The sequence below is a fragment of the Aphidius gifuensis genome, linkage group LG1 (assembly GCF_014905175.1).
Source record: "Aphidius gifuensis isolate YNYX2018 linkage group LG1, ASM1490517v1, whole genome shotgun sequence".
NCBI classification, from domain to species: Eukaryota; Metazoa; Arthropoda; class Insecta; order Hymenoptera; family Braconidae; genus Aphidius; species Aphidius gifuensis.
In genome coordinates, this window is record NC_057788.1 from 26,960,123 (window position 1) to 26,987,775 (window position 27,653).

The following is a 27,653-nucleotide window of genomic DNA, read 5'->3' on the forward strand; positions in this document are numbered from 1 at the left end:
AAAGATGAAAAAAAAAATAGCAAAGAATAAAAATATATAAAACATCGTTAAGGATGGATAAAGAAAAAGAAAAATAAAATTCAATTTTTAAGGTAAAGCAGACTATTTATGATATATATTTTTCGACAGCATTGATTTCATTTATTTATTTTTTTATGGTCAAATGCACGACACGGTCGTCGTTTTCGATATTCAATGAAATCAACTATTAAACGTAGCCTTCTTGCAAACATAAAATGCAATATTAACGATTTCGCTAATTGAAAATGTTCATATACCCTTTTTTTTTTCAAAACAATTTTTACAATTTATATTTCATGACGTTGACATTTATATCTGGACTACCTAATAACATAAAATTCAATTTATGTCTGGCAATTTCAATTGAGTCCTTCTTTTATTATTTTATATATTAAAAAAAAAAAAAAAAAAAGGAATATTTTTTATACCCACTCAGAACGCGTATCATCAATTATTCTTTCAATGACAGTGTTGAAAGTATCAATAAATAATCCATTAAAAAATATATATATTGATAAAAAACGATAAATTGCATCTTGAAATCTGGCACGTATCGTTCAATCTAGGTTTCTAATCCACTATTATGGATGATGCATTTATTTGGATTAAAAGATTTACCCCTCAAAAGTGCCAACATGTATCAATAGTTGGCAAAAAATAAACAAAAAAAAAAATTAAATGGAAATAAATATTATAAAACAAAAAAAAAAAGACAAAAAAATCTCTCAGGTAATCTGTGTATAAAAATAATAAAAAAATATGATGAATTAATCTTTAAAAATTGATTATTTTTTTTTTGAAAAATAAAAATAAAATTTCAATTATTATTCTATTAATTATAAATATATATTTTTCATTGTTTAAATAATTGTGTAAAAAATTACAAATGAATTTACAGTATAATCTATATTAAATGAGATGATAAATTTATTTATTTTTATTTAATTATTATTTAAATGGTAAAAAAAAATTTACAAAAAAGCTTAGTAAAACTGATCACGTGTGTCTGACTAAAACCTGACAACACTACTGGCAGTATCGTCCGACAGGAGATAGTAGTCAGGCATAAGTCAAGCCAATCTAATCTCTCGTTTTCCGTCAGAATAAATAATGACCTCAATTAATTTACCTGTCAGTCGTCTACCTCTCCGAGTAGTTCACTTTAAAAGCAGCTTCAAATTATTTTAAACATGATATTGATAAGAACAAGTGAAAAAAAATTAATTCTAAAAACTCACGCACTAAAATTTTCAAAAAAAAAAAATATTAAAATTATTAATTTTTTAAAAACTAAAAACAAGAAAATTAAATTGAATATTTATTTAAATTTTTTTCTATATCGTTATAGAATTTGAATAATATTAAAAAAAAAAATAAATCTAATTTATTTTTCATTTATTTTATCAGTAATTTATTTGACATTTTTATAAATATATTATTATTTTTTTTTGTTTTTTTCAACTATCAGTTACAGAAATAATTTGATTTAGCTGTAGGTAAAATGATGATTGTATGTATAAATAAATGTTACAGTCAGTTGCAGTAACAGTGAGGGAGTAATCTTCTATACATTGTCAGAATGTCATACGAAAATTCACGTAGATTAGTGAGACTAGTACTTGAAAAGCTGGATGAGTGTATACAGCATGAAAATACTACAGAGACCAGTCATTCGACCAACAAGAATCCTCATGTACGTGTCTTGTATATCCATCCGATAAGCTCTCTAGTGGAATGTCAGAAACACTGTGTACTCTGTGTCAAGTATATTAATGCACTTTATTTTTTCATTATTATTATTTTTATTATTTTATCTTGTTAGTTTATTTTTAACGATTTTTTTTCTTTTTTTAAATTTTCAAATAATATTTATTATACGTCTGTCAGTTAGAGTTAAATCATTAAAATTTAATATGACATAAAAGTGTAGCTTGTTGGTTTTGTTGTGTTTCATATTTTGACTTTTAGTTTGTTAAATTTAATTCTTTACTGTTAATCAAAAATAGTTTACAGTTTAATTACATTACAGTTTTCATGAAAATGAAATTTTCATTTGTATAACTGACAAGTATGTAGAATTGAAAAAGTTTATTATAAATTCCATGATGTATTTACTGAGTAAAGAATGTCAAAATGATTTTATATTTTTCATATTAAAAATATTCAACGTTATTTTGCTGTGCTTGTTTTTTTTTTTTTTATTTTTTGACAGTTATGCATCACTAAAAAATTTAAGATTTTATAGAATTTTTTTTTTTTCCTTTTTATTTACAAAAGATACACAAAAACTAGGCACAAACTTTTCAACAGTTCGCTGAACACTCTTTTTAACTCTTTCAGCTTCAAGTACAAAGTTCTTCGTTTGTCTAAAATGTTCAAAGATATGCTGAATTCTAAGTAAAATTGTGTATATAGATGAGAGAGAGAGCAAAGAGCAAAAAAAAAAAAAATCTATAAAGGTTATATTAAGAAAAAAAAAATAAAAAGAAAATTACTGGATGAATGAATAAAGTGCCCAGTCATTATAAAATAAACAATAGTAACGAGCTTCTTAATTCAAATATTAGAAAAAAAAAAAAAATTTTTAATTATTGCAATGTAGAATAAAACAAATAATAAATAATTCAGTGACATTTACAAAGCAAAACCTAGAATTCAACTGAGAATTTAAACTTTGACTCAAAGTTGGATGATTCATTCATGGGCCTGCAGAGTAACAAACAAACCTCTACAATTGCTAAATCTAATTCAACCATCTCGACTTTGTTTCTATACAATCTTGAAGATATAATCAAGCCTTCAACAACATTCTCCATATTTTATTAAAATTACCATTATGAAAATTGTAACTAAAAAACTAAATAAAAGACCAAAATTAAATACTTGATTTCTCTCTCAGGTTCAAAAAAAAAAACAAATCAGTTTCTATTTTTCAGAATATTAAATTTATGAAAAAAATAAATAAATAAATAAAACAAAATGAACCATTTGAAAAAATCATATTTTTTTTTTTTTTCCTAGCAACCCTTGGAGATGAATAAAATAAAAAAAGAAAAGCTCACATATAATTCTGATGGTTGAAAAATGTCTTGTTGTATTCATGTCTCGTGGATGGAAAGCAAATGAAGAAAAAAAAAAAAGAAAGATGAGAGATAAAAAACAAAAAAAAAAAATTAAAAAACTAAACTAAAGGAGGAGCTTGCAAACGAAGGACTATATGAAGAACAAAAAAATGAAAAAAAAAAAGAGGGTCGCACGCGACGCGAAGAAACAAAGTCACAGTGCGCTCGAGACGGGATCTTCATTGGATACACCACCCTCCTGAACTGGTAAAACGAAGACTGTAGAAGAATAAAAAAAAAAAAAAAAAGGGGTTAGGGTCGTTCAGCCACTGCATACGTGCCAGGAATACCAGGAAAAATTCTGACTCTATCCATGCAGTTATTTTTCTCTTTGTACAAGCAAGTTGTTCCCTTCAAGCAGAGCTATATATGTTCTGACATTTTATATGTGCGCAGAAAAGATACGTTATACTGGTATAATGATGATGACAATAATGATGATGATGATGATGATGATTATGACGACATGACAGAGGTAGAGTTGTAACATAAGTCGTATAGATATATATATATTTATCCCTCCCTTAACCACTTGGATCCTCTTAAAGTCGGGCAATTTGGATCTATGCGACATCGACCCTGCATTGTCGTCCCACATTGTACCAACCATCTACCGCTAATTCCAACAAGATCAACCAGGTCAATGATGGAATGAGAATATGGATCTATATACGTCGTTGACCCACGTTGTCTCTCTAACAACCGAATCTTCCAAACGTTTCTACGCTCACTTATCTCATCGAATGAATATACTAATACTATCTCACTGATAATAAAATAATTTACAATTTCATTGTGATGTAATAAAAATTATCTTGAATTGTATAAATATATATGAAAGTTATTAAAAGTTCGAATTGGACATTATGATTGAGTAATTTTTAAATACTACTTTTTATTAGTCCAAAAGATTATTTGAAAAATTTATCATGTATTTTGAAAGTTCAAATATATAAAATAGTTTAAAATATTGATTGGAATTTTTAATTTAGTCTAAAACCATAAGCTACGTGTGCTATAAAATTTAGGAAAAGATTATCGTTCAACATTTATAAATGTAGAGGATTTTCATATAATTTTTCTTTTAGTTTTTTTTTTTTTCATCATTGCTTTTGTGGGTGAGAGAATAATTTTGGGATTATTATCATCAAGTTGGTGGAATTTCTCTGGATTGCTAAATGCAAAACTCATTTTAAAGCAATGGACTTTATGTGGTGAGGGTTGGGATCATCAACAGTAGAGTTTTAGACAATTTAGAAATACGAAGTGGTAAAGTCAAGTTTTCATGTCCGTACATGTGTACTCGTTTGAATGTAACTTAAATTTTATAATTCTCACAAGTTGTAAATTGGATAAAAGTTTAAGTCTAAAAATAAAATATAGTCTTGCAGGCAAGCTAACTTAATAATATTAAGTTGAAGTTTAAAAAATAAAACAAAATTATTCAATGCTGTATTTTAGTTATGATAATAATATATTATTCATTTTATTTTTCATAAAACAAATATATATATTTCAATAATATTTATGATTATTTTCAAGCCAATGATATATTATTCGAATATTTTTCATTCAATAAAACATTCAGTATGATTAAAATACATATATTTATTATCGATAAAATAATAATATATAAGTAAAGAAATAGATTTTTCAGCATGCAATGTGAAATGCAATACAACTATGACAATATGTGAATGTGAAAGAGTTTGTGCGTGTTTAGAGTCGGCAAAATGCCAGGCACACATGTAATAAAACACCATTTTGCGTTTTCACGATGCAATGCTAAAAATAGAAATGCCTGTACTCGGTAATTCGTCAAAATCGCTGCATGGTTTTTTAAACAATTTATAAAAATGTGTTGGTACGTTTATATATAAATAATAAATATGTATTTATTCTCAAGATTTTTTTTATATGTACATAAAAATATTTTATAAATTTACCATTGAATAAATAAATAAAAATTTGTAATCAAATAAGACAAATATAAAATGACTTATTCAAATAAAATCCCGACGATAAATATAGCAATGGAAATTCAATGTTTAATTTAATATAAAATAATATGTATATGTAATTTAGCAACAAACACATAAAAGTTTGACCTCATGATCAAACTAAAGGCAACCAAAACAATGTGAAAACTTGTCAAAAAAAAAAAAAAAAAAAAAAATGATATTCCATGCGGTATTTGCCATCTGGCGTCTATACGCCGTCTGCATTTAAGATATTTCTTAAACATGCTATACTAGTCAGTACAATTTTCCCACGGTGGTAAAAACTTTTTCTTTACTCTTTTTTTTTTTTTTTTTTTTGCCTTTGCTCTTATTTTCTTGTCCCTTTTATTTTTTATTATTTCTATTTTTACATTTTCTTATTATCTATTTTTCCATCTACCAAAATCATAAAGTAGATAACTTATATTCCATAAACGTTGTATTTCTATCGATGTTACGTGTTTATCACGTTATTTGACGTAAATTAAACGACAACCAATTTGAGAAACAAGATCCATTAAAACTTTATCAGTATTGAATGACCTTTTTTTTCTTGACTTTTATTATTTTTATTGTCTTGATCCGTAAACCAAAGAATAAAAAAAAAAAAAAAAATTAAAAAAAGATAATACATAAATCATAGCATATATGGTAAAGAAAGTATTTACTTAAAATATGCATTTTTAAAGCAATAAAGATAAAAACAACAATCTATTGTACAAAATGCAGTAGAGTATTTTTTTTTTTTTTTTTTTCGTGTGTTGGTATATATGGTTGTTGTAAAATCGATTTAGAGATGTCTTGCAATGTGCACATGAAACACCTGCAATTTAATGGTAGAGTAAATTGCTAGGGTGCAAATATACATCAGAAGCATGAAAGAAAGTTGCCGAGACAGAAGGTGGCTATTACCTGGGCTTACTTTTCTTCCCTTTTTTTTATTTTTCTACTGTAGTTCTTTTCGTAAATGCATATATATATTGTTGCAGTACATGTACAAGTGTGCAGAAAATGAGACACAAAAAGATATGTATAGTAATACGAGGTTGGTGAATTTGTTGGCCAAAAAGAGGTCAGAGGGAACCAGAGGCGGTTTTGGGATTGCAGCCATTCTTCACAGCGATAAGGGACGACTGTGTATAAGCAGCTTGATGCAATGCACCCTATACTTTAATGTGTGTGGATTGTGTTACATTGTATTGCCCATTGCATGCCATTTGAAATACCATATACAAAACTTGAACTCAAAGTTAACTGTTTTGTTTTAAAAGTCACTAGATTATCAGTGACCTCGCACAATATATATACATTTATATTTATGGTCATTTTATGTATCGATAAGTATAACAAACTTTATTGCAAAATTGCTTAAATATATTTTTTATCAATTACTTTTCTTATTATCTATAATTTGTTTGTTTAAACTTGTAACTATTTGTTAAAACAGACAAATTACAAGTTTAAAAATAAAATTATAAATAATAAATTTGCACAAGATAATTATTGTCAAGTTTAAATTTGATAAATTTATTTAATTAAATTTAAAGTTTTAACAGTTTATCATCAACAATTTGATAATGGAAATTATTGGATTTTGTGTTTCGATGATGTTTTTATTTTCATGTACCATTTTGTGAATAAAATTGTTCAGTGCTTCAAGACAATAATAGACTTAAAATGTTTTTCAAGTATTAAGCCATCCTTGTGCCTATGGCTTAGCAAGAAAGAGAAGCTTTATATTGCTACAAACTTGTGGGGTCAAGTATATTTCAACTTTTGATTCTTCAACAAGTATTTCAACTGAAATTCTTTAAACTCATATTTTATTTTTTATTTTTTTAGGTGTTATCATATTTTTTTTTTAGACAAGTAGAAAATAACAAAAAACACTTGAGTTTTATAAAATGTGCAGTTTAGCAAAAAATTTCATCAATGAATGGCAAATCACTACTTATTTTATTTTTTCTTTTCTTTTCAATTTATACTTATTCAATCACTTTCAATGGTTCAAGTGGAAAATTAAGTGTACTCTTTTTTCAAGTAGATTAAACACCTTAATGGCTTAGTTGCTTCATTGATTCAATTTTCATTTATTTCAAGTTAACTGTTAAATATTAAATTTGCCTTACATCAAATAATATTCTTTTAAACTTTTATTACTATCATAATTTCAATAGAAAGTATATATACATTACTATGAATTTAAGTAGGATAATTATTAATAAAATTTTAATTATATATAAACTTTTGAATTAGCAAATTATTGAATAATTAAGAATACATTAAAACGTATATAAATATCAATCATTTTAAAACAAATACCCAAGTTTGAATATGTATATATTCAATTCAAAATATTTATATTCTCAAAGTTTATTTTATGATTCAATTAATAATTATATTGTCGATTCTATATTAATTTAAAATTCAAATGTCAAATCAAATGTCGATAGCAGCAATTTTATCTTTGAATGAAACTAAACTCAATTAAACATGGCATATATTCTTTAACTTTGAATAAAAAACTTTAAAAATATCTTTAAAAATGATAAAATTAATTTGATTCAATAATGATTATTTCATATATTATTTTGGGATTATAATATTATACAAGTAAATCTGTAACTATTAAACAAATATTTGGTATTTTAATCTTGTTACAATTAGATATATGTACATTAAATTCCCTAGTGACCACATTGAATATAATTATATTGTATTGTATGGCAATTGAGTGTCACTGGCACCCTTGTCCCTTCACTAACCCTCAAACAATGTGCAATACAGATAGGTTGTTCTTGTGATATAACTGTGAGAGAGAGAGTTACAGTAAAAGCTGGACAAAGAGAAGAGAGAAATTGTTTAAGCAAGTTCTGCTCAACGCATTACAATCCGCTGGATTATTATCGTGTCTTGTATATGATCCAAAGTTACACTGTCTGAATAGCCAATTTTCAGCTATAACTATTATTATTATTGCAACGAAAATTGTAATATTGTTATATTGTTAATTTATCATAAATTGCAAATTAAATATTCCTTAATTTTTTTTACAAAACTTTATGAATTTAAAAATAAGCTAATTTTTATTAATTTAAAAGAAAAAATTCTAAAATGATAAATAGTACTTTTATTTATTTAAATTAGCTATAAATTATTGTAATTTTTCAATTTTTTTTTTAATTATTATTTTATTTATGATAATATTTATTACGATAAATGTAAAAGTTTGTTAGAAAATTGTATGTGCAAGTGAACGATTTGTAAATTCACGATAGCGTGTTAATTAGCTAGTTGCATGGTAATTGAGTTTGTAGTTTTTGACTGAAACAGACTTGTCGGTTATCGACATTAACAATCTTAAATGTATTACAAAATTTGCACGATTTGTCTTGTCTATGAAAAAGAAACGAAAAATAAAAAAAATAATAAAAAAATTAATTCAATATTTAAATTTTTTATAAATTTAATAACTTTTTTTATTATCAAGTTTTTTTGCTTTCATTTTATTAACACATAATTTTAATAATCATATTTACATTTTTTTTTTTTTTATTATATCTTTTTGTTTAACTGCAATTTTATCACTCTCTGAAAGTTTTCAAGTTTTTTTTATTATTAAATGATGGTGTTTATAGCCATTGAATTAAATAAGTTATACAACTAACATAAATGGACGATTCCTTTTGATTATTTTTTTATGCAAACAGATTCGTCATTTTTATATTTTTTAATTTATTCCGTTTCAAAGTATACCTGTGAACTTTTACACTACAGACGTGAAATTATTGTAAAAGCTGTAATTCATTAATGACTTTTTTGATTGCTCAAGAAAAAAAATAATATGTATTTTTTTTAATTTAATAATTTGTACTTTGATAATTAATGAAATGTTGTATAAAGATTTATAAAAACTTTAAAACATCTTTGATCATAAAGTTTTTCATGTTAATATTATGAAAAATAATATTAACAACGACAAGTTATTTATATTACGATCAATTATGAAATTTTTTTATAAAATGTTTCTTAGAATTATTATAAAATTAAAAGTTTTATTGTTCAAAGTAAAATTTAAGTTTTCTCATATTGATTAAATATAATATTACAAGAAATTCCATGAATACCAACTGTCTCAATTTGTCGTATAAATTTTCGAAATAACTTGTCAAGTACGACTCTTAAAACTGTCATTCAACTTAGTATATGTTCTTATATAACAATGTAAATTATTAAAACCATGAAATAACTATAATTATTAATAAATGTGTCATCATTGGGTTCAACTGAATTTAATTATGAAAATTCCAGTCATTCAAATATACTAAAAATAGTTATTTAAAAATTTCATCTCAAGAATTTTAATAAATTTTATTTCTCTTAAAATAATATTACAAATTTAATAAAAAATATTATCATGGAATATATACTCTGTAAACTTCATCAATGTATACAAAAATGTATATAAAAAAAAAAAAAAACAGTAAAAATATGAAATCCAATCTATACCAATGAACTAAACAAAATAAATAAAAAGAAACAAGAAAATCCTAAATATAAAAGAATGCATTGAAGCAATTTCTTACATCAACAAAATGAAACAAAAAAAAAAAAGGTTATCGGCAGGTGGCCGATAGCGAAAAGAGAAGTTGTCCCGTCAGCATTTCTAATATACTGACCCTCGGGAATAACGTCTTTGTCTCGATATATAAATGAGTAGATAGGATAAGAGTATACAATATTGTATATATAGTATAGTTTTAGAAGAAAAAACTCACCTGATTGATGAGACAGTACAGCTATCAGTGGCCAAATGGCTCGCAGCCATCTTCGACGATTTTCCTTCATTGTATGATATTTCATTAAATCAAATAACTATATATATTGTCACTCAGTGTATATATAATAATATATAAATTCACAATAATATACCACAAATAACTTCACCACAAAAACACTATCGTTGTCATTTATGATATTTTAGTGACATTATTTTTTCACTTGTTATTTATTTTTTCACTCGTCAACCCTTGAAACATTAACGCGATGCGAAAAAAAAAAACATCAATAAATAAATAAATAAACTTTGCATGAAAGATCAAGCTTCACTGATAAATAAAAAAAAATAAAAACAAACTTTCGAGTATGATATAAACTCTGTCACTTTGATAATATATTTATCGTTATTTAATTTTTTTTTTTTTGTTATTTGTTATAGAAAAAAAAAAAAAAAAAAAAAAAATCACTGTTACGTATTATTGTAATTACCACTGATCACAAGTAGAAAAAAAAAATGCACTGTTAAGCTTTTTCAAAATTAATATTCACATTAATTACGAATCACAAAGTTGATGTAACTTTTTTTCATTTCAAACACAATTTTATATTTAACTTGTCGAAGCCACGCCGACGCATATCACCGTCCGTCGGCGTTGCCTCGTTTCATTAGTTTCACTTCTCGGCATTAATCAATCGATGACATGTACCTTGTTGATTTACCAGCAATTATCATTTATTAAATATTAAATAAACATCAATTAACATCACTCAATGCTATTCATGTTTTCATACATAAATATATTTTAAATAATTGTTTCAATAAATTATCTATATATTTTGCTGATAATAATGTCCGATTGCCTCAAAAATCTGAAACAAAAAAAAAAGAAAATTTTTTAATTATAAATAAATAAAAAGATCAATAATTAAACCTGCAAAGAAAATTTATAATAAAAAAAAAATATTTATAATAAAAAGGTAAATGTAAAAGAAAAAAAAAGAAGGAAATAGAACATTGACATTAATTACATTCGAACAATTAGTCTAATTGGAATTGCCAATCAGGAATAGTCTCGTGTTTGCACGATCAAAGAGTATATATGGATAGAAACCGATTACTAGGGAATAGAATTTCATTTTTTTTTTATTTTTTTTTCATTTCGAGCATACTGATAATTGCGCCCTACAACTAAAAGACGCATGTGAAATATATATATGTTCATGTGTGTGTGTATGCCAATATGTTATTCAGTTTGAAAATATTTTTTAGCCTGGTGTTTGTAGCATGAAAATATGTGCATATACATATTGTGTGGGGGTTGACGATAATAATCAATGAATTATAATTGATCCTGGAGAAAGCTGTATAGACAAAGTGTATTGGTTCACTCATACTATTCACGACAGCACAAGCTTTATACAGAATAAAGGGTCAATAGGAAAATGCAGATGATGTGCGCTTTACTCTATTAACTCGGGATCTAGCCATCTACATATAGTTTGATCGAATATATATACACGCATACATACAGCTTAAAAAAAATAGAGTCATTTTATAAATAAAAAACGAATTATCTGGAGATTACATGAGAGCTGATCCTTTGAATATTTTTATTTTTATTTATTTTTGAACATCTTAAATGTGCGTTTTTATAAGGGTGTTTTTTAAAAGCTTGTATATAAAGTCTTTACAAACTCAGGGTGTCTTTAAGTAAATAAAATCGAAAATATATATAATATTAAACTTGTAGGAAATCTATTAGAAAATTAACTTTCAGATTTTATATTTATTTATCGGCTTTGTATTAATTTACTTTTGATATTTTTTATTTAAAAAATCAAAATTCTAATTTCATAAATCACGGTGAATTTATTTAATAAATTATATTCAATTTATTTAATGAATATTTTAAAAAGAGACGTGTTGTATGGTGGTTAATGTGTTTGTAAATAATCGTTAGACTTTGATGAAATAATTTCAACGTGGTATGAGAATATTTTTTTTTTTTTTTTTTTTTACCACTCATTACACTTCACTGAACACGTTGAGAATAAATTAAGTTAAAAATAAAAATCATAACCGAGAGTTTTTAAATTTTAAAAAATATTAAAATAATTAAAATATATATATTATTTTATCATGCTAAAAAATAATTAGAAAATAAAAATTGTTGTTGTTTTTTTTGTACTATTTTTTTTAGGAAATTTATATTATTATAATGATTGTTATGTTGAAAAATATTCAGCATGTTGTAGGTGTACGTAAACTTCAGTGCCAAAGGCAACACTGAAAAATATTAATTAATCATTTTGATAAAGATTTATCGGCCACTCACAATTGCATTGTGTCAACCGGTCATTATTCATAAAATCATGAGCATATCAAAAAATACCAGTACTTTTTAAACAATTTTTATCAATAATAATATTTTTTATTTTTGATAAACACACAGTGCTTGGAGACAAAGAAAAAATTAGGACATCAAAAGTAAAAAAATAATACTTGAAATTCTAGAAATACCGATTGTATTTTTTATTCTTTAGTAAAGTGATGCTTGAAAACACATAGAACAGAAAAGACATGGCATCAATCCAAAATAAAAGAAAAAAAAAAAATCAAAACAATACAACAAGAAACAATAAACAAATAAAATAAAAGACTTTGTTTGCTCAGCAAGTAGTATAAAATTTCTATCGATAGAAAGTGCTGTATATTGTTTTTTCTAAATTTTTTTTAACCAGGTATTTTTTTAAAGTTTTAAGTAAGTTTAAGTTGTTTAATGATAAAATACAAAAATGTTTTTTTTTTTTTTCGTTAAAATAAAAACGTGAGAGTAATACTATACATTGATTCTTTACTCGAGCAATTTGATCCTTTGCTTCATTGAATTTACCACCCGTTCATTCACTACCTTTTCAGTAAATTAACTTTTAAATTTATTTCACAAATAATCCATCATCAGCATCATTATTATTTTTTTAAAACTATATGAAAAATAAATTTATAATAATTCATATAATTATAATAAAAACATAGTTATAATAAATTCATTCACAACCTCTTAAAAATTAAATAATTAATTTTAACATAAGTTTAAAATTCAATGAAACTTTAAATCCACCAACTACTTTTACCATATAAGACACTTTCCATATAGATTTAAAATATCAAAAAAAAAAAAAAAAAAAATTAATATTAATATTTGAAACTCAAATTATATTCACAACTAAACACATAAAATTAAAAACTTAATATTCCCAAAGTTATTATTATTCCATAAAGATGATTAACATCAGGCTTTTAAAACGAAAAAAAAAAATTTTTTTTTGCATTTTTAATTACCATTTTATTTAAATATATTGTAATAAATTTTTCATCACCAAAAAAAAGTTAAAAAAATAAATAAAATTGAAAAAAAATTTAAACAATTTAATTGAAATTTTTTTTTATACAATCCATTGTGATAATTAATTTTTATATTGAAATATTTCACGATAAAATTAATATACACTCGCGTTTAAATAAATTGGTGAAACTTGCGTGACGGTTTGTCCGCGACTGAACTCTTATGGGCCAACCCCAGCAAGCTTTCTGATTTTGCCACCAGAGTATTATCATCCCCTTCTCAAATGTTTTACTAGACCAACCAACCAACCCTCTATCCTCTACCTGTTTCATTTTATTCGACAATAAACAATCGCACTGTATTATTATTTTCTTATTCTTTTTTTTTTTTCTTTTCGAATTTGTAATTTGCATTTTACTTGACTTTCATTGAAGAATATTAGAGTGTGTATTAATTATTTGAAATTACTAATTTTCACTTGTAATTATTGCAAATTTTTTTAATATAAAAAATTTCGATAACAGTACATTGATATCCATAGAGACGATCGTTTTTATTTATTTTTTTTTAATTTTCTTTTCTTAAGTATTTGTTTTAAATGTAAAAATACTATTTTTTTTTTCTTTTTTGTTTTATAAAACTTTCTGCATTTGTGATTCTATTTAAATATGCTCGAATTTGAGAAACAAAAATTGAAAAAAAAAAAGAAGATGGAAGAAATATGGTAATAACTGCAAAATAACGCTTGATCAAATCTATTGTTTTGTATTTTTATTGTATATCTACCTATTTTATATTAAAGAGATAAAAACCAAATTAATATTTGAATTTTATTTTTTTTATTTTTTAATCACTTTTATTTATTATTAAATTTTTTTTTTTCTACTTTTAAATTTTAGTTGATAATTGCATTGGCTTGATTACTCTTTGCTTGTGCAAATATATACACACAGTGATGAAAAAGAATATATAAAAAATAAAAAATAAACACATTATTGCATTTCAATTACTTTCGTGTCGCAGTGATGGTATTTTTTTTTTTTCTCATCAAATTTGTTAGTTTGTCATCTTTCGTTGCACTTGTTACTATAAAAATTGAAGACAAAAAATTTAGAATTAAATTTTCAACAAAAACAACGATGATTTAGCGCTTGGAGAACACTAAATGAAAGTAAATTCAGTCGTTGATAGAAACTAGAAAAAAAAAACAATCCGCACAAATCACAAAAAGATGAAAACAAAAAAAAAAAAAAAAAAAACAAACAAAATCACGGAAAAAAAGAAAATGAAAAATTCAATTTACCCCAAGGAAGACCAAAGTTGATCGTAACTGTACTCCGGAAATAGATCAACTTCGGATGTCGGTGAAAAAAAAAACATAAAAATCAAACAAACAAATAGAAAAAAATAAACTTGACTGTGCAAGCACGGTATACTATATCTTTATTGATTCTTCTGAGCTGACTATATTTCCTATTCGATTGCCTTTTGTCAATTTTCTTTATATAAATAACTTTATTCAAGATTTAACTTGAATATTTTTAACGTCAAAATTATATGATGGGTTGTTAAAAAATTTGAACAATTGTATGTAAATTTTTTGACAATAAAAAATAAATAAGACAAGTATATACAATAAATATAATTTGTGTGTGTGTGTGTGTTAGAATAGTTGTAATTATTCTAAACCGTGAAACAGCGAAGCGACGCCATAACGTCTGGCAGTGACTGGCGTGCGGTGTGAAATACGAGATCACTGATAATACTGATACTAGGGCGCATATAGCTCTACAGCCATAAATATGGAGACTTGGGATCCACTTACAATCAAGCATGCTTTCAAGCAAGATGCACACAAGCTTGAAATGTCTTTTGGTCGAAACATCCAATAATAAAATCAGCTAAAAATGATTAAAGACCAAAATGCAAAACACCATTTTTTTCATTTATTTTTTTACGACTAATATTTTAACAGTAAAAAATTACGGAAGTTAAAAAATATTCTATGAATATAAATATAATGATTGTTTAAAAAAAAAAAAATTTAAATAAAAAAAACTAAGATATTAGATAGTGGCTATAAATTTTTTGTTTTTATAACTTAAAAATAAATATAAATTTTAAATTCTTTTAAAATAAATTTTATTAGTTGAGTAATTTTTAAATTTAGGTCAGTTTATCAAATGATCTTAAATTAATTTATTCTATTTTAATTAATTAAATATGGTTTATATTAATTTTAAATAATATTTTTCAAGTAGAATAACTCAAGTTTTAGTCAGACGAAAATAATATTTAATGGAATATTATTTTTAATATGACAAAAAATTTAATAATTAAAATTATTGATGAAAAAAAAATTGAATTTATATCAATTAGTGTTTTTTAACAAGTTAAAACTTCAAAATAAAAATGGTAAAAATGATTCAGTAAATACAAGACTCATGACTTGTCATAAAAAACAAAAAAAAAAAAAAAAAAAGGTTTCAAGCTTGAAATATAGATGACTAAAACTTTAAATCATATATATAAACTTTGTTGACGAGTGGTTGCAAAAAATAAAGACAAATCTTTAACTGGTTGAGGATTATATGAAGAGAGAATCCAATAGTTTGTGTCTACATAAACTAAAAAGATAGGATATGTAGCCCTGAGTCATTGCTCGACATACTTCCATCACTTTTTCTTTTTTTCTCTCTTCATATAAAATTCCAGTGTTTGACTTTTTATTATACCCATTTTTTTTTTTTTTTCAGTATTCCGTAAAATACCTAGTGCCCGTTGGGAGCTACCCACACACACATATCATTGTTTAAAGTCGTAATTAAAGTGCTCCATTGAGAGTTGGTAAATTTTTCCTATTTCAAAAAAATTTTTTCTTTCGTTTCCAGAAACCATACTCCAACACTGGTATTAAAGTTTTTTTTTTTTTTTTTTTTAAATATTTTTATTATTTTTAATTTTAAAAACTTTTTTATTAATATTATTATTATTATTGTAACATAAAAACTTTATTTTCAATTTTATATAAATTTTTTTAGTATTATAATTTATTGATTATAATATAATTATTTATTTATTGATAAAATTAAATATAAAATTTTTAACTGTAAAATCAATAATTGCAATTTGTACAGAGAGATGATGGAAAATTAATAATTCAATAGCAATTATTATTACTATTATTATTATTTAATTTAGCTAATAATGATGATATTTAATCAAACGATTGACACAAGAGCCAGCTGCTGAAATTCTTGACTATTTAAATATATTTATACCACTTTTGAACATATAATGTATAACTAGTTTCACTACTACTGATTTTCATATTTAAATTTGTTATAATATTCAAAATAACCAGAACAAATCACAAAGTTGTGTATGTATATCAAAATAAATATAGCATAAAATTCATAATGATATTTGATATTTGGCAATTGAATAAATTGTATATGTTGGATAAATCGACATCACGTTTTGTACATTACCATTTGACATTATTACCCAATGTAATAATATCTATAAGCATTAAATTGAATTCGTTATTATTTGAGTGAATTGTAGTGGAAAGAGACGACAAACATTGAGCTGCTCATACATGAATTTTATGTGTACAATATTTTCGATTGAAATAAATTTTGTGAGGACAAATAATTATAATTGTTTTATAATTTCTGTTGTTTTTTTATTACCTATTTTTGTATTTAAATCAAGTGAATTCAAAACTTAATAAAATCTGTTATTTCAATTGAGAAAATTAAAGTTTAAATAAAATTTGTAGAATTTACTAAAATCTTGAATAAATTTCATTCTAGTTTCATGAAATTCCAGTGATTGTGTATTTTATTTTTATTATTTTCTTATTTTTTTGTTTCCTTTGCTTTTGGGAAAATTGTTGGCATAGAAACGCGAATATATATAACGCAAATTGAACGCGTTAGTTTACCCAATAATGGAATTTTTGTATCAGGTGAATTAGGATTTTGACGTGTTAGGATTCACTTGGTAAACAGATACGTTTAGACACCGAGTAGCTTCATTATTCACAATATTCAATGTGTTCATTGTTCGTTTTCTCGAATTTCAGTTGATATACCCGACTACAAATATAGTCTTGTAACTGCTGACAGGTGAATTATTGATTAATTAATCAAGTGAATAAACCATTATAATAGAAAACTATATACAGTATACTAAAAAAAATTATTTGTCAACACATGTTTACTTGAGTAACATAATAAATAAATTGTAGCAAAATTGAGTCAAACTTGAAAAACTTAAATCAAACGATGATTTCAGTTATTGAATAATTTTAATCATATATACATTTGAAAATTGATGCATACAAGTATCAGAGAGAATTGCCTAAAGTGCATAATTTACATTATTGGATTATTCGCATGTGAATCAACGCCATAATGGTACATTTATGATAAGCTATTTATTCACTGTCTATACATATGTTTCATATTGTATTAACTCAAGGATTTGAGCTTAAATTGTATCGAAATTTTTGATCATTAAGATGACTTGTCAATTTTCACACAATATATATCAATGCCATAAATTATTCACCCACATATCATTTATAATTTAATTGAATTTTGAAATAATTAAAAGTATATTTTTAGCATTAAATTTTAACAACAGAATACGATAAAATTTATAAAATTCATTAAACCATGTAAATTATAAATGAAAATATTTTACAAAACAATAGTTCATTGTTTTTGATTCATAAAGCAACTTGGTAAATCCCCATGTTAACCCTTAATGTTTTTGTTTACCAGAATCTTTATATTATCATTTTTATTTTGTTATTTATTTTAATATTTTCAACAGAATACTCTGGAGAAGAGATGCACTCATTTTAGCGTTTAATCCAAAAGGTTACCATGAATATAATACAGTTGATTTAATACTAAAAACTTTTAATGACTCGGTTATATATATATTTACAACTGGTGTGGTTTTATTTGTGTTTTATATATATGTGTGTATGGTATTTACCTAAAAATACATACATGTTTAAATACAGTTTGTTAAATCGGTATTACGCGAGTCAGTAGAAGTAACTTACCAAGCGGAGATAGCAAAATTAATTTTTGAAAAATAATATAAATAAAAAAAAAAAAAACATCTAGTAGATAATTAAATTTTATTCAGTATAAATAGACGTGAATAAAATCTTTGCTCAAAGTTTATTCAGTTGTTTATATGAGAAAAATTTTAAATTAAAATGTCCAATTTGTATTGTTATAATACATAGTTTTTTTTTTGTACATTCATAATTAAATTTACATAAATCAAATTATTTTAATAAAACAAACAATCATATCATAAAATAATAATATAAATAAAAATAAATAAAAAAATAATACAATTTTATTTTTATAATTTAATTTTCCGTTTGTAGACAAAAGTCAGTAATTCAAAGTATTGCAATTTATACTGGATGATAAATTCCAAGTACTTTGACTCTATCGTCGAATGGTTTTAGGTGGTTTTGAGATCTGAAATACAGGACAATCAAATCGAGAGTCGGAGAGCTTCGAACTCGCGAATCTAGTTAGTGAAACTCCAAAGTCTGTGGTCAGCTACAGTAGATATGGTAACCACACACACACACACATATATATATACATACAAGTCATTGACACAAACAGAGTACATACAAAATACACTAGTATATATTCAAACACATCTCAGAACCATAGTCCAAATCGTGCTTTTGTGGTACTCTGTGTGGCTGTTATTCGATAACGCCTGTCGTTAATCAACCTCTGCGATTTTCATTGTCGTTAACTTTGTTGTTATCAACAGTTATATATCTTCTAAATATATATTCATACTGTTTCATGATTGTTATTATTATTTTCAAGTTAATTTGTTTGCAAAATTTGTCATTATTTTTAGTCTTATAACAAGTATAATATTACTGATAAAAATAAAATCTATTTGATCATTCGCAAATCATTAACAAACTTTTCAATTTATATATAAAAAGTTTGATTTTTCTTTTTAAACATCGTGTGTTGATTATAGATCAAAGACTTTGATATTAAATCACAAAATTTATAGCGCAAACATATAGTAACAAGTGCTTAATTAAGTAAAGATTTTAAGGAAATACTTGCTCAACAAAATTTTCATCATCTTCTCAATCTTTATGAATGGTATATACTGTCAACGTGGTAATAATTTTCCTTTCAACATCAAGTTTCTTTCGTTTGATTTAATAGTTTTTTTTTTTTTTTTTATAAATACCTCTTGCATATTTGCTTATTCATAAAATGTCTGTCGTTTAATTTTCAAATGTGATACTGATCTATTTTAGTGCGAATTTCACATCACCACGATTGTGACAATATGCATGAATGAATAATTTAAACAAAAAAAAATAAATAAATATGTTTCATATAATAATTGGATTTGAGTTTAATTAATTTTTTATCTTTTACTCGAGTTTTTTATTATTTATTTATTTTTTACAAACAAATATATTTTAAAATAAATGTTTTATTTTAATTGGATAATTTTTTTGTCATCATGATTATTTAATGTTTTTTTTTTTTCTTTTAAATTTTGTATCACAAATGTAGCATCACACTCGCACGTAAGTCACGTTTTCGGAGTAAAACTTTGGGTCAATTGATCTATGAACGAAATCTCTTGCTTCATTTTCAACGAACGTGGACATTCAAGATGTAACATTTTCCAAGTGTTTTCTTCCATTTTTTATTATTTAACTATTTTTGTCTTTTTTTTTTTTTTTTTTCTACTTTGGCTAATTTACAACGAATGCTTTTATCAAAAAAAATAAAAACACACCCAGCAAAATTTAAAATAACAGAATTACATCACGAACATTCAATGTATAAAAATTTTAAAATAATTATATCAATTTAAAAAAAAAAATACTTGAATATTATTTTACACGTAAATTAATTATAATTTTTTTATATTTTATAATTATCACTGGCTAAGAATAAAAAATTACATTATAAAATACTGCAACATCCACAAATTGTATAAGAACTAAAAAAAAAAATACAAAACATATGACTGAAATTAATTTACTGTTCGTTAAGCGTGAAATATAAAATCATCTTTTTTGTTAGATGAGATATTTACCTGAATTTTCAAGAACAAAATGAAAAAAGAAATAAAAAAAAAAAAATAACCAGTGCAAATTAAACTCATGATGCTTGAGAAAATATTTTCATAAGTAAAAAATTTACAAAATTTTGTTAACGAAAAAAAAAAAAAAATAAAGAAAAATATATTAATAAAGGCAAATTAAGAGACTATAGAGTATGAGATATATAATTGTGAACGAAGAGAGGACAAGAGACGTAACGTAACATTAGTTAATTAGGTTGGTCAGAAGGCGTGACGTCGTAATTATTGCAACGTAGCAAGGTACCAAGCCTGCCTACCTGCCACGACAAAGTTATTAATTGCTTCCTACCATTTTCAGTGTTGGGTGCTGGGCAAGCAAACTCAAACTCCTTTACATACCGACCACCAATTCTCTTCTCTTTTTCTTCTTCTTCTATTTTACCATCTTCTTGTCTTTTATTAATCTACTTCCTCACTTTCACTCATCTCTATTGGATTAATATCCATTCTATTATCATTATTTTACTGTCCATATACAACCAATTCATTCACCCGAATTTTCATCTAATAGATATTTTACTATTTATAATTTCATTGAATTAATTTGAAATATCCGTCAATTAACGTTGAAAGGTGTGTTGAAATAATTTTCCATTTTTTATACTCAGCAAAACTATTAAATTCAACGATATTTAAAAAAAGTTATACAAAAGAATACTGATGTATGGTTTATATAAAAAAAAAAAAAAAAAACTAAAAGAGAATACTAAAAATGAGCAAAAAATGAGTTGAAAAGTGGAAAAAGAAAAATGAGAATTCCCACAGGTGAATAGTTGGCACTGGAGTTTTTGCCTCTTTATCATAATTCGAAAGCGATAAAATATACCAGTTTAAATCGCACCCAAAGATTATAAGATTATGGATGGAATACTGGAATACTCTATTTTCTATGACTGTGCCAAAAAATGGTCATAAAAAAAAACAAACAAAACTTTTTTGCCAATATGATTCATCGTTATGAACGATCATGCAGTAATAAAATGCTTACATGAATATTATTTTTGTTGATTTTTTGGTGTTATTATTTGAATATAAATTTGATTCAAACATTGACATATTAAAAAGTTATTCACCCTGAACAAATGTGATGAAAGATCAAAAGATTTTTGTCAAGGTATTTGATACGAGCAAGACACAAATTTACGTGTATATATAATATATTTTTTTTTTCGTTTCTTCTTTGTAATTTTTTTTTCTTTGTTTATTTTTTCATCTCCTGTGCTTAGCAATTTCATTTGAAAAAATTTGCGCATGTGTAAATGTGTACATATATATTCAAGCTTCAATACAATCACAAGTATTTTGCGTAGAAAAACTATATTTCTAAAAATAAAATAACATCTAAAGAGAAAAGAAAAAAAAATCACAAAATAGTGTAGAATGTAAACCCCGCAGCTACCCAGCTTCTTTTTTTTTTTATATTTATTTTTTTCGTATTCTTTGCACAGTGATACAAACACTCTTGAGTACAATCACAGGTGATAGAAAAAAAAACACATATTCATGGAATGCCTTTGAACAATTTTTGAAGGCAGTTGAGTGTATTGCTTGGAACGAAAGTTTAAATAAAATAAAGTCTCTGGCATTTTTAGTAGTAGAAAAAAAACAAAAAAAAAACTGTAAAAAATGATGAAAACAAAGAAGAAAAAACAGGTGAAATTGTATTGTTTCATTTAAAATTAAAAGTCAAATAAATTGTTGATAAAACACTTGATAAAATAGCTCTGATTTTTTAAATAGCTCAAAAGGGGAAAAAAAAATTTATAGATGCGAACAAACGATATGTTTAAAAATTGCAAAATACAAATGAATAAAGAGTCTACGAATTAATCAATGAATACAATAATATATTAAGCTTTGAAGAGATGAATTCACAGTTATATTTAGCCAAGGAGCGTATAAATAGTGTCGATGTGACGGAAAAGTTAGATTTATGAAACGGAAATTTGTATAACAAACAGCTACAATGTCATATAAACTATGAAAGTAGTTTGTTGTTGCTGTTGTTGTTTTTTTTCATCACTCACCAAAAATCACCCACAAGTGGGTGGTCATAGAGACAATGAATTGCAATGCTTTCAATAAATTTCAATTCGTTGAAAGGAAACATTGGGGTGTTTACGGTTACAAAGCACGCTATAAATGTATGAATCACGATGATTATCATGATAGTCTTTGTAAGAGGTTAACTTTTAATGTATAGGTACTTGAAGGTTGAACCTCTTTAAACTATTTATGATCATACGAGAAAGAAGCTAACCGCAAGATTGTGACTATGATATATAAAAGAAAAAATATTATTATTATTTTAATTGCTATTCTTTCAGATAAAAAAAAACATAAATATATTTTTTTTTCAAATATCTATAAACAAAAAAATAATAAAGAGTCTTTTTTTCTATTTATTTATCAAACTTGGTAGAATATTTTTAATTATTTCTTTTTTATTCAAGCTACAATATACAAAGTTATAAATAAGGATTGATAGATATTTGAATAATAATAATACAAATGTCCGAAAATTTATGGATGAATAGACTCAAAGACGAGTTTTATTTGCCCCATATAGATATAATTACACTGAAATTCCGAATATATATTTTAGATATGAAACAGATGTTTGCAATTGAATTTTCTTCAAGTTCAACAAGAAAGCCAAATGAAACAGAATTCACCAATGAAGCAAAAGCATAATATTTACCAAAGAACTAAAATCCATAAATATACATATTATTTCAAAAACCAACAGTTGAAAACTATGAAATACAAAAAAAATAAATAATAAAAAATAATAGTAATATTGATATTTATTATTTACTGATAAAATAAAATTATTATAACATTATGCTATGTATAAACGATGTATATAGATTTTGAATATAAATATTATAGTATATAGTTATAATAGTGATAATAATAATAATCTCTTTGAAGCTTACAAGTAACCGAGCTATAAAATTGCAGCTGTTAAACTTGGCCAGCCACACAAGGTTATGAAGTCCAAAAGAGAGCTTACATACTGTAAAGATACCAAGTCTCTCTTTACAGCATGCTCTTATATTACTATCAAATAGATATTGGACAATCTGTCTATGATATTAAGAGCAAAGAAATAAAAAAATTAAAATTACCGTATAATTTAAAATATATTATAATTGTAGTTACGAGTTGTTCAAAATTCAAGTAGTATAACAGTTTTAAAGTCAGCCAGTTTGGAAATAAAAATATGTGTATTTATGTATCATGTTACATAACTTATTGGAAATAAAAATTACAAGAAAAGAAAAGAAGAGAAAAAATCAAAGCTTGATAAAAAAAAATATTTAAAAATTGAAATAATAAGTAGAAAAAGAAATTGTATATACAACATGCATTAAGTAAGATTTAAGAAAGATAAAAATAAGATGAATGAGTCTTTATTCTTGGCAAAGAGATGCGGAGTTTTGTGTGATTTCATAGTAGACTTTTTCTCTCTTTGTCTTTTATTTTTTACACTCTTATATTTTATTGTAACTATCGAAGTCAGTCTAGCTTTGACGAACTCGGAGTGATTTGATGTCGCCTAATAGAAAACTGAATAATAAACGAAATTGATTTTTTCAATTACTTTTGTAAATAATAACAGTTTACAGACATTTTTTTTTCATCTATTTTTCTTAAATTTTAAAAGCTCAATAATTAGAGCTTACAATAAAAATGTGTAATATATTTATTTATTTAGAAAGACCAATTTTTTTTTATTTTAAAATACGCTGCAAAATAAAAACACCGAGAAAAAAAATAGAATAATAAAATAAAGTTTAAAAAAAAAAAATAACCGTGAAATAAAGCGAATAAGAAAAAAAAAAATTATTACGTCCGTATATGGACACACTACAGGTGGGTTGATTGCGTACGCTTGAAATAAATGAAGTAGATTGGAAAGCAGACTGTGAGTCACTTTGTTGAATCCATTTACTGTATATACAGAAAATCCATCGTTGAAATAATAATAATAATAAAATATTCCCTAAAATGCCAGGGTGCCAGAAAACTTTTCAAACCCATAATATGTGCGATGCATCATCACAAAGTGAGAAAAATTGTTCGTAAATTGCATTTGGCTTTAGTGTAAATGCAGGAACTCTGTCTTTAATTTAATTTCAATTTTTAGCCAATATAATATTTTTTTTTTACAAACAAACGATAAAAAAATTAATTTAAATAATTTTATTATCAATTATTAATAAATATTTTTATTAAAATATATACATGAGTGAACGATCAATTTTTATCTAAAAATATATTCAGTTGAATGATTTTGTTGAAAATTAAATCGAATGAAAATTCAGTTTTTTTAATTTCATTAAATTTCAATTAAATTTTTCGATTTTTCATTTAATTTCATCGGCTTATACTACTATATTTAACTTTTTTTGATCATCACTGTGTAATAATCAAATTACTGTATTTTATTTTTGTAATTTCAACGAGAAATTAATTAAGATAAACTTGATATGTGTCATCAATTGAATATACAATATTTGTATTTATAACCAAAAAAATAAAAATAAATTGATCTAAAATTATAACCACTATACAATATTTAATTTGCACTTTAAATTTTTAAAACAATGTAAAGTTAAAAAAAAAATGGAATCTATTTTAAATTAAAATAACAATAATTTGATTATATATTTTTATGTCACTATAATAAAAATTACTTTGTTGATGAGGTCAAACATGTCGAAGCATTATTGATCAAAAATTAACGTAGCTTTGTGCTTATTATAAAATTAATAAAAAAGTTGCTTCAAAGAAAATCTTCAACGTGGAAAAAAAAAAAAATTAAGCGGATAATAATAAAAACCAAAAAGCAGGCAAGACAAAGTCAAGATAGCTGTTGTGTAAGATTCTCAACTCAATAAGTATACATGCAAAATAATTAAAGAAAAAATAATAATAATAATATAGTTTCACGATACCTAGAGTTGTTATTTTTTATTTTTTTTAATCAAATACTTTTTTAACTTTCATCTATCTTTATTGTGAGTGTGGAGACAACCATCTCAAATATCTTAGCATCAGGTGTTTTGTGTTGCAATATTACAAGAAAAGTATGAAATATAATATTGTAAGTATTTATACTTAAAATTTTCATGTATAGTGGAGTGAATAAAAATGTAAAAATGTTTATTTGTATGCATATTTCATGAAACATCATAGAATATTAAAATACATTTAACAATCTGAGTATCTGACATAAAAAAAAATATTCGTTTATGCAAAGTTTTATATTTCTCAATGATTTTATAAGAAAAAAAAAATATAATCCATTGAAAAAATATATTTATTATAAATGATTTTTTATTTTGTTTATTTCATTCAAAATTTATTTATTTAAAAAAATTTTAGTAAAATAAAAAATAAAGGACAAAGTCTATGATAAATTTTAAATTAGTTTTTTTTTAAATATTTCAACTTCAATCTGAATTGATCATTCAACGATTGATAATTATTTTTTTTCTGTAAGTAAATCACGTTAGATAATATTTTCATATAAAAATTTAATGACTGATTGAGAAATGATAATTTTTTATTTTTTCTAAATCAAAAATAATTAATTGAACGAGCGTGTATTGTATATTTAATTTTCATATGAACGTGATTGAGTTACGCAGCTTGTCGTGTTCATAAGAATTACAAACACTACAATGTATATAACCACTCAATATGTAATTCATGTTTGAAATTTTTTTTAACCATACTCACAGTGTCAGTCATTTACACATATACACATGCACAATGCACTATTGTAATTAATCAACTTGATATTTTTTTAAACTCATCCTCTTATAGATCCATCTGTGTATATACCAGATAGAAAAATAAAAAAAAAAGTCGGTCAAAAGTGAGAAAGACAACAACAGTTTTTCAGATTGCGCTTGCGCATTTTTTAAATAACAACTTGTACTTCGATTTTGTATGATGAAAATATAGATAGATATAACAATGTATACGAGACTTTTGATGCATAAAATTGAAAAATATATAAAAAAAAAAAATATTTTAAAAACAAAATATGCCATCAAGTACTGGTGACAAATGATTAATGATCATGTTGCTGTGTAAATTCCATCAAATTATATCAAAAAAATAAAATAAAAAAAAAAAAAGATACACATGCTGTCAAAGATTTACAGTTTTTATTTTCCACTCCAACTTTGGATCAGTTAACATGTTAATTATGAAAAATAAATATTGATTGTTTTCATTTTTACAAATTATTTTTAGATAAAATTTGCATTAGTCTTTCAATTGTTCTAGAAAATATTGATAAATAAAAAAAGATCAATTCAACATATGTTAATTATTTGGTTTAAATATTATTTCAATATCATTTTAACATTTTATTTTAAATATATTTTTTGTACTTTGGGGAGAGATTAAAATGTAGAGCAGGTTATAGAAAGCCATAATCGTACGACCTTAACCATAAAAGAGAGCACCATATCTACGAGCATTAACAGACTTCATTTGAGCTGTGTTATGATCACATTGGGTCCTCTTCTCGGGTCATTGGCATAAATGACTAATAAAAAAAATTAATAATAATTTAAAAAATCCATGTAGACAATATTATTGTTGATAACTTAAAAAAATTTTGTAATAAAATCTTTTAATCATTCTAAAGAAATCGTAAGAAGAATATCACAGTTTGAAAAGTTGAAGATTTTAACTCTTGGATACGTGATGTGATACAAACAAACAAAGAGACAATAAATACAAAAAAAAAAAAAAATATAATAAAAATAATGTTAGCATCAGTTTATGATACCAATTGAAGCTTCATCATCTTCAAGAATGCTGTGAAGCATTCTTCAATTGAAAAAGCACTTTTAATCTTTCACTTGAACAACCAGCTTAAGAAATACATTTTACAACTTTTGTAATAAATTAAACAATTGACAATTGACAATTTTTTATATTCATTTTAATCTCAAAAATATATATTATTCTTAGTCATATATATAACTTAAAGACAATTGAACTTTTAATAAATTTAATATCAAGTTTCAAAAACTTTGTTTAATATCAACACTTGTATGAAAGCTGTTAAACTTTGTCCAATGATATATAAATAAATTAAAAAATATGTATAATTGAAAGTTTGTAATATACTTTGTTTGTCAATTGGTGCATTTGCATCAATGTTCACA

General features: G+C 24.3%; 1 protein-coding gene across 2 annotated transcripts in view; it reads right to left on the reverse strand.

The window, feature by feature from the left end:
• The window catches only part of LOC122858466 (hemicentin-1-like), a 79,956-nt gene that overhangs the window by 24,253 nt on the left and 28,050 nt on the right, over positions 1-27,653 (reverse strand). The window contains exons 1-2 of one of the 2 annotated variants that reach the window (XM_044161393.1): positions 13,266-13,484; positions 9,922-10,792 (exon numbers count right to left, since the gene is read on the reverse strand). In XM_044161393.1, the coding sequence (XP_044017328.1) occupies positions 9,922-10,006 (85 nt within the window). In that variant the 5' untranslated portion in view covers positions 10,007-10,792; positions 13,266-13,484. Of the gene's footprint in view, positions 1-9,921; positions 10,793-13,265; positions 13,485-27,653 lie in introns of those variants that run through there. The other variant, XM_044161401.1, reaches the window with a different exon arrangement.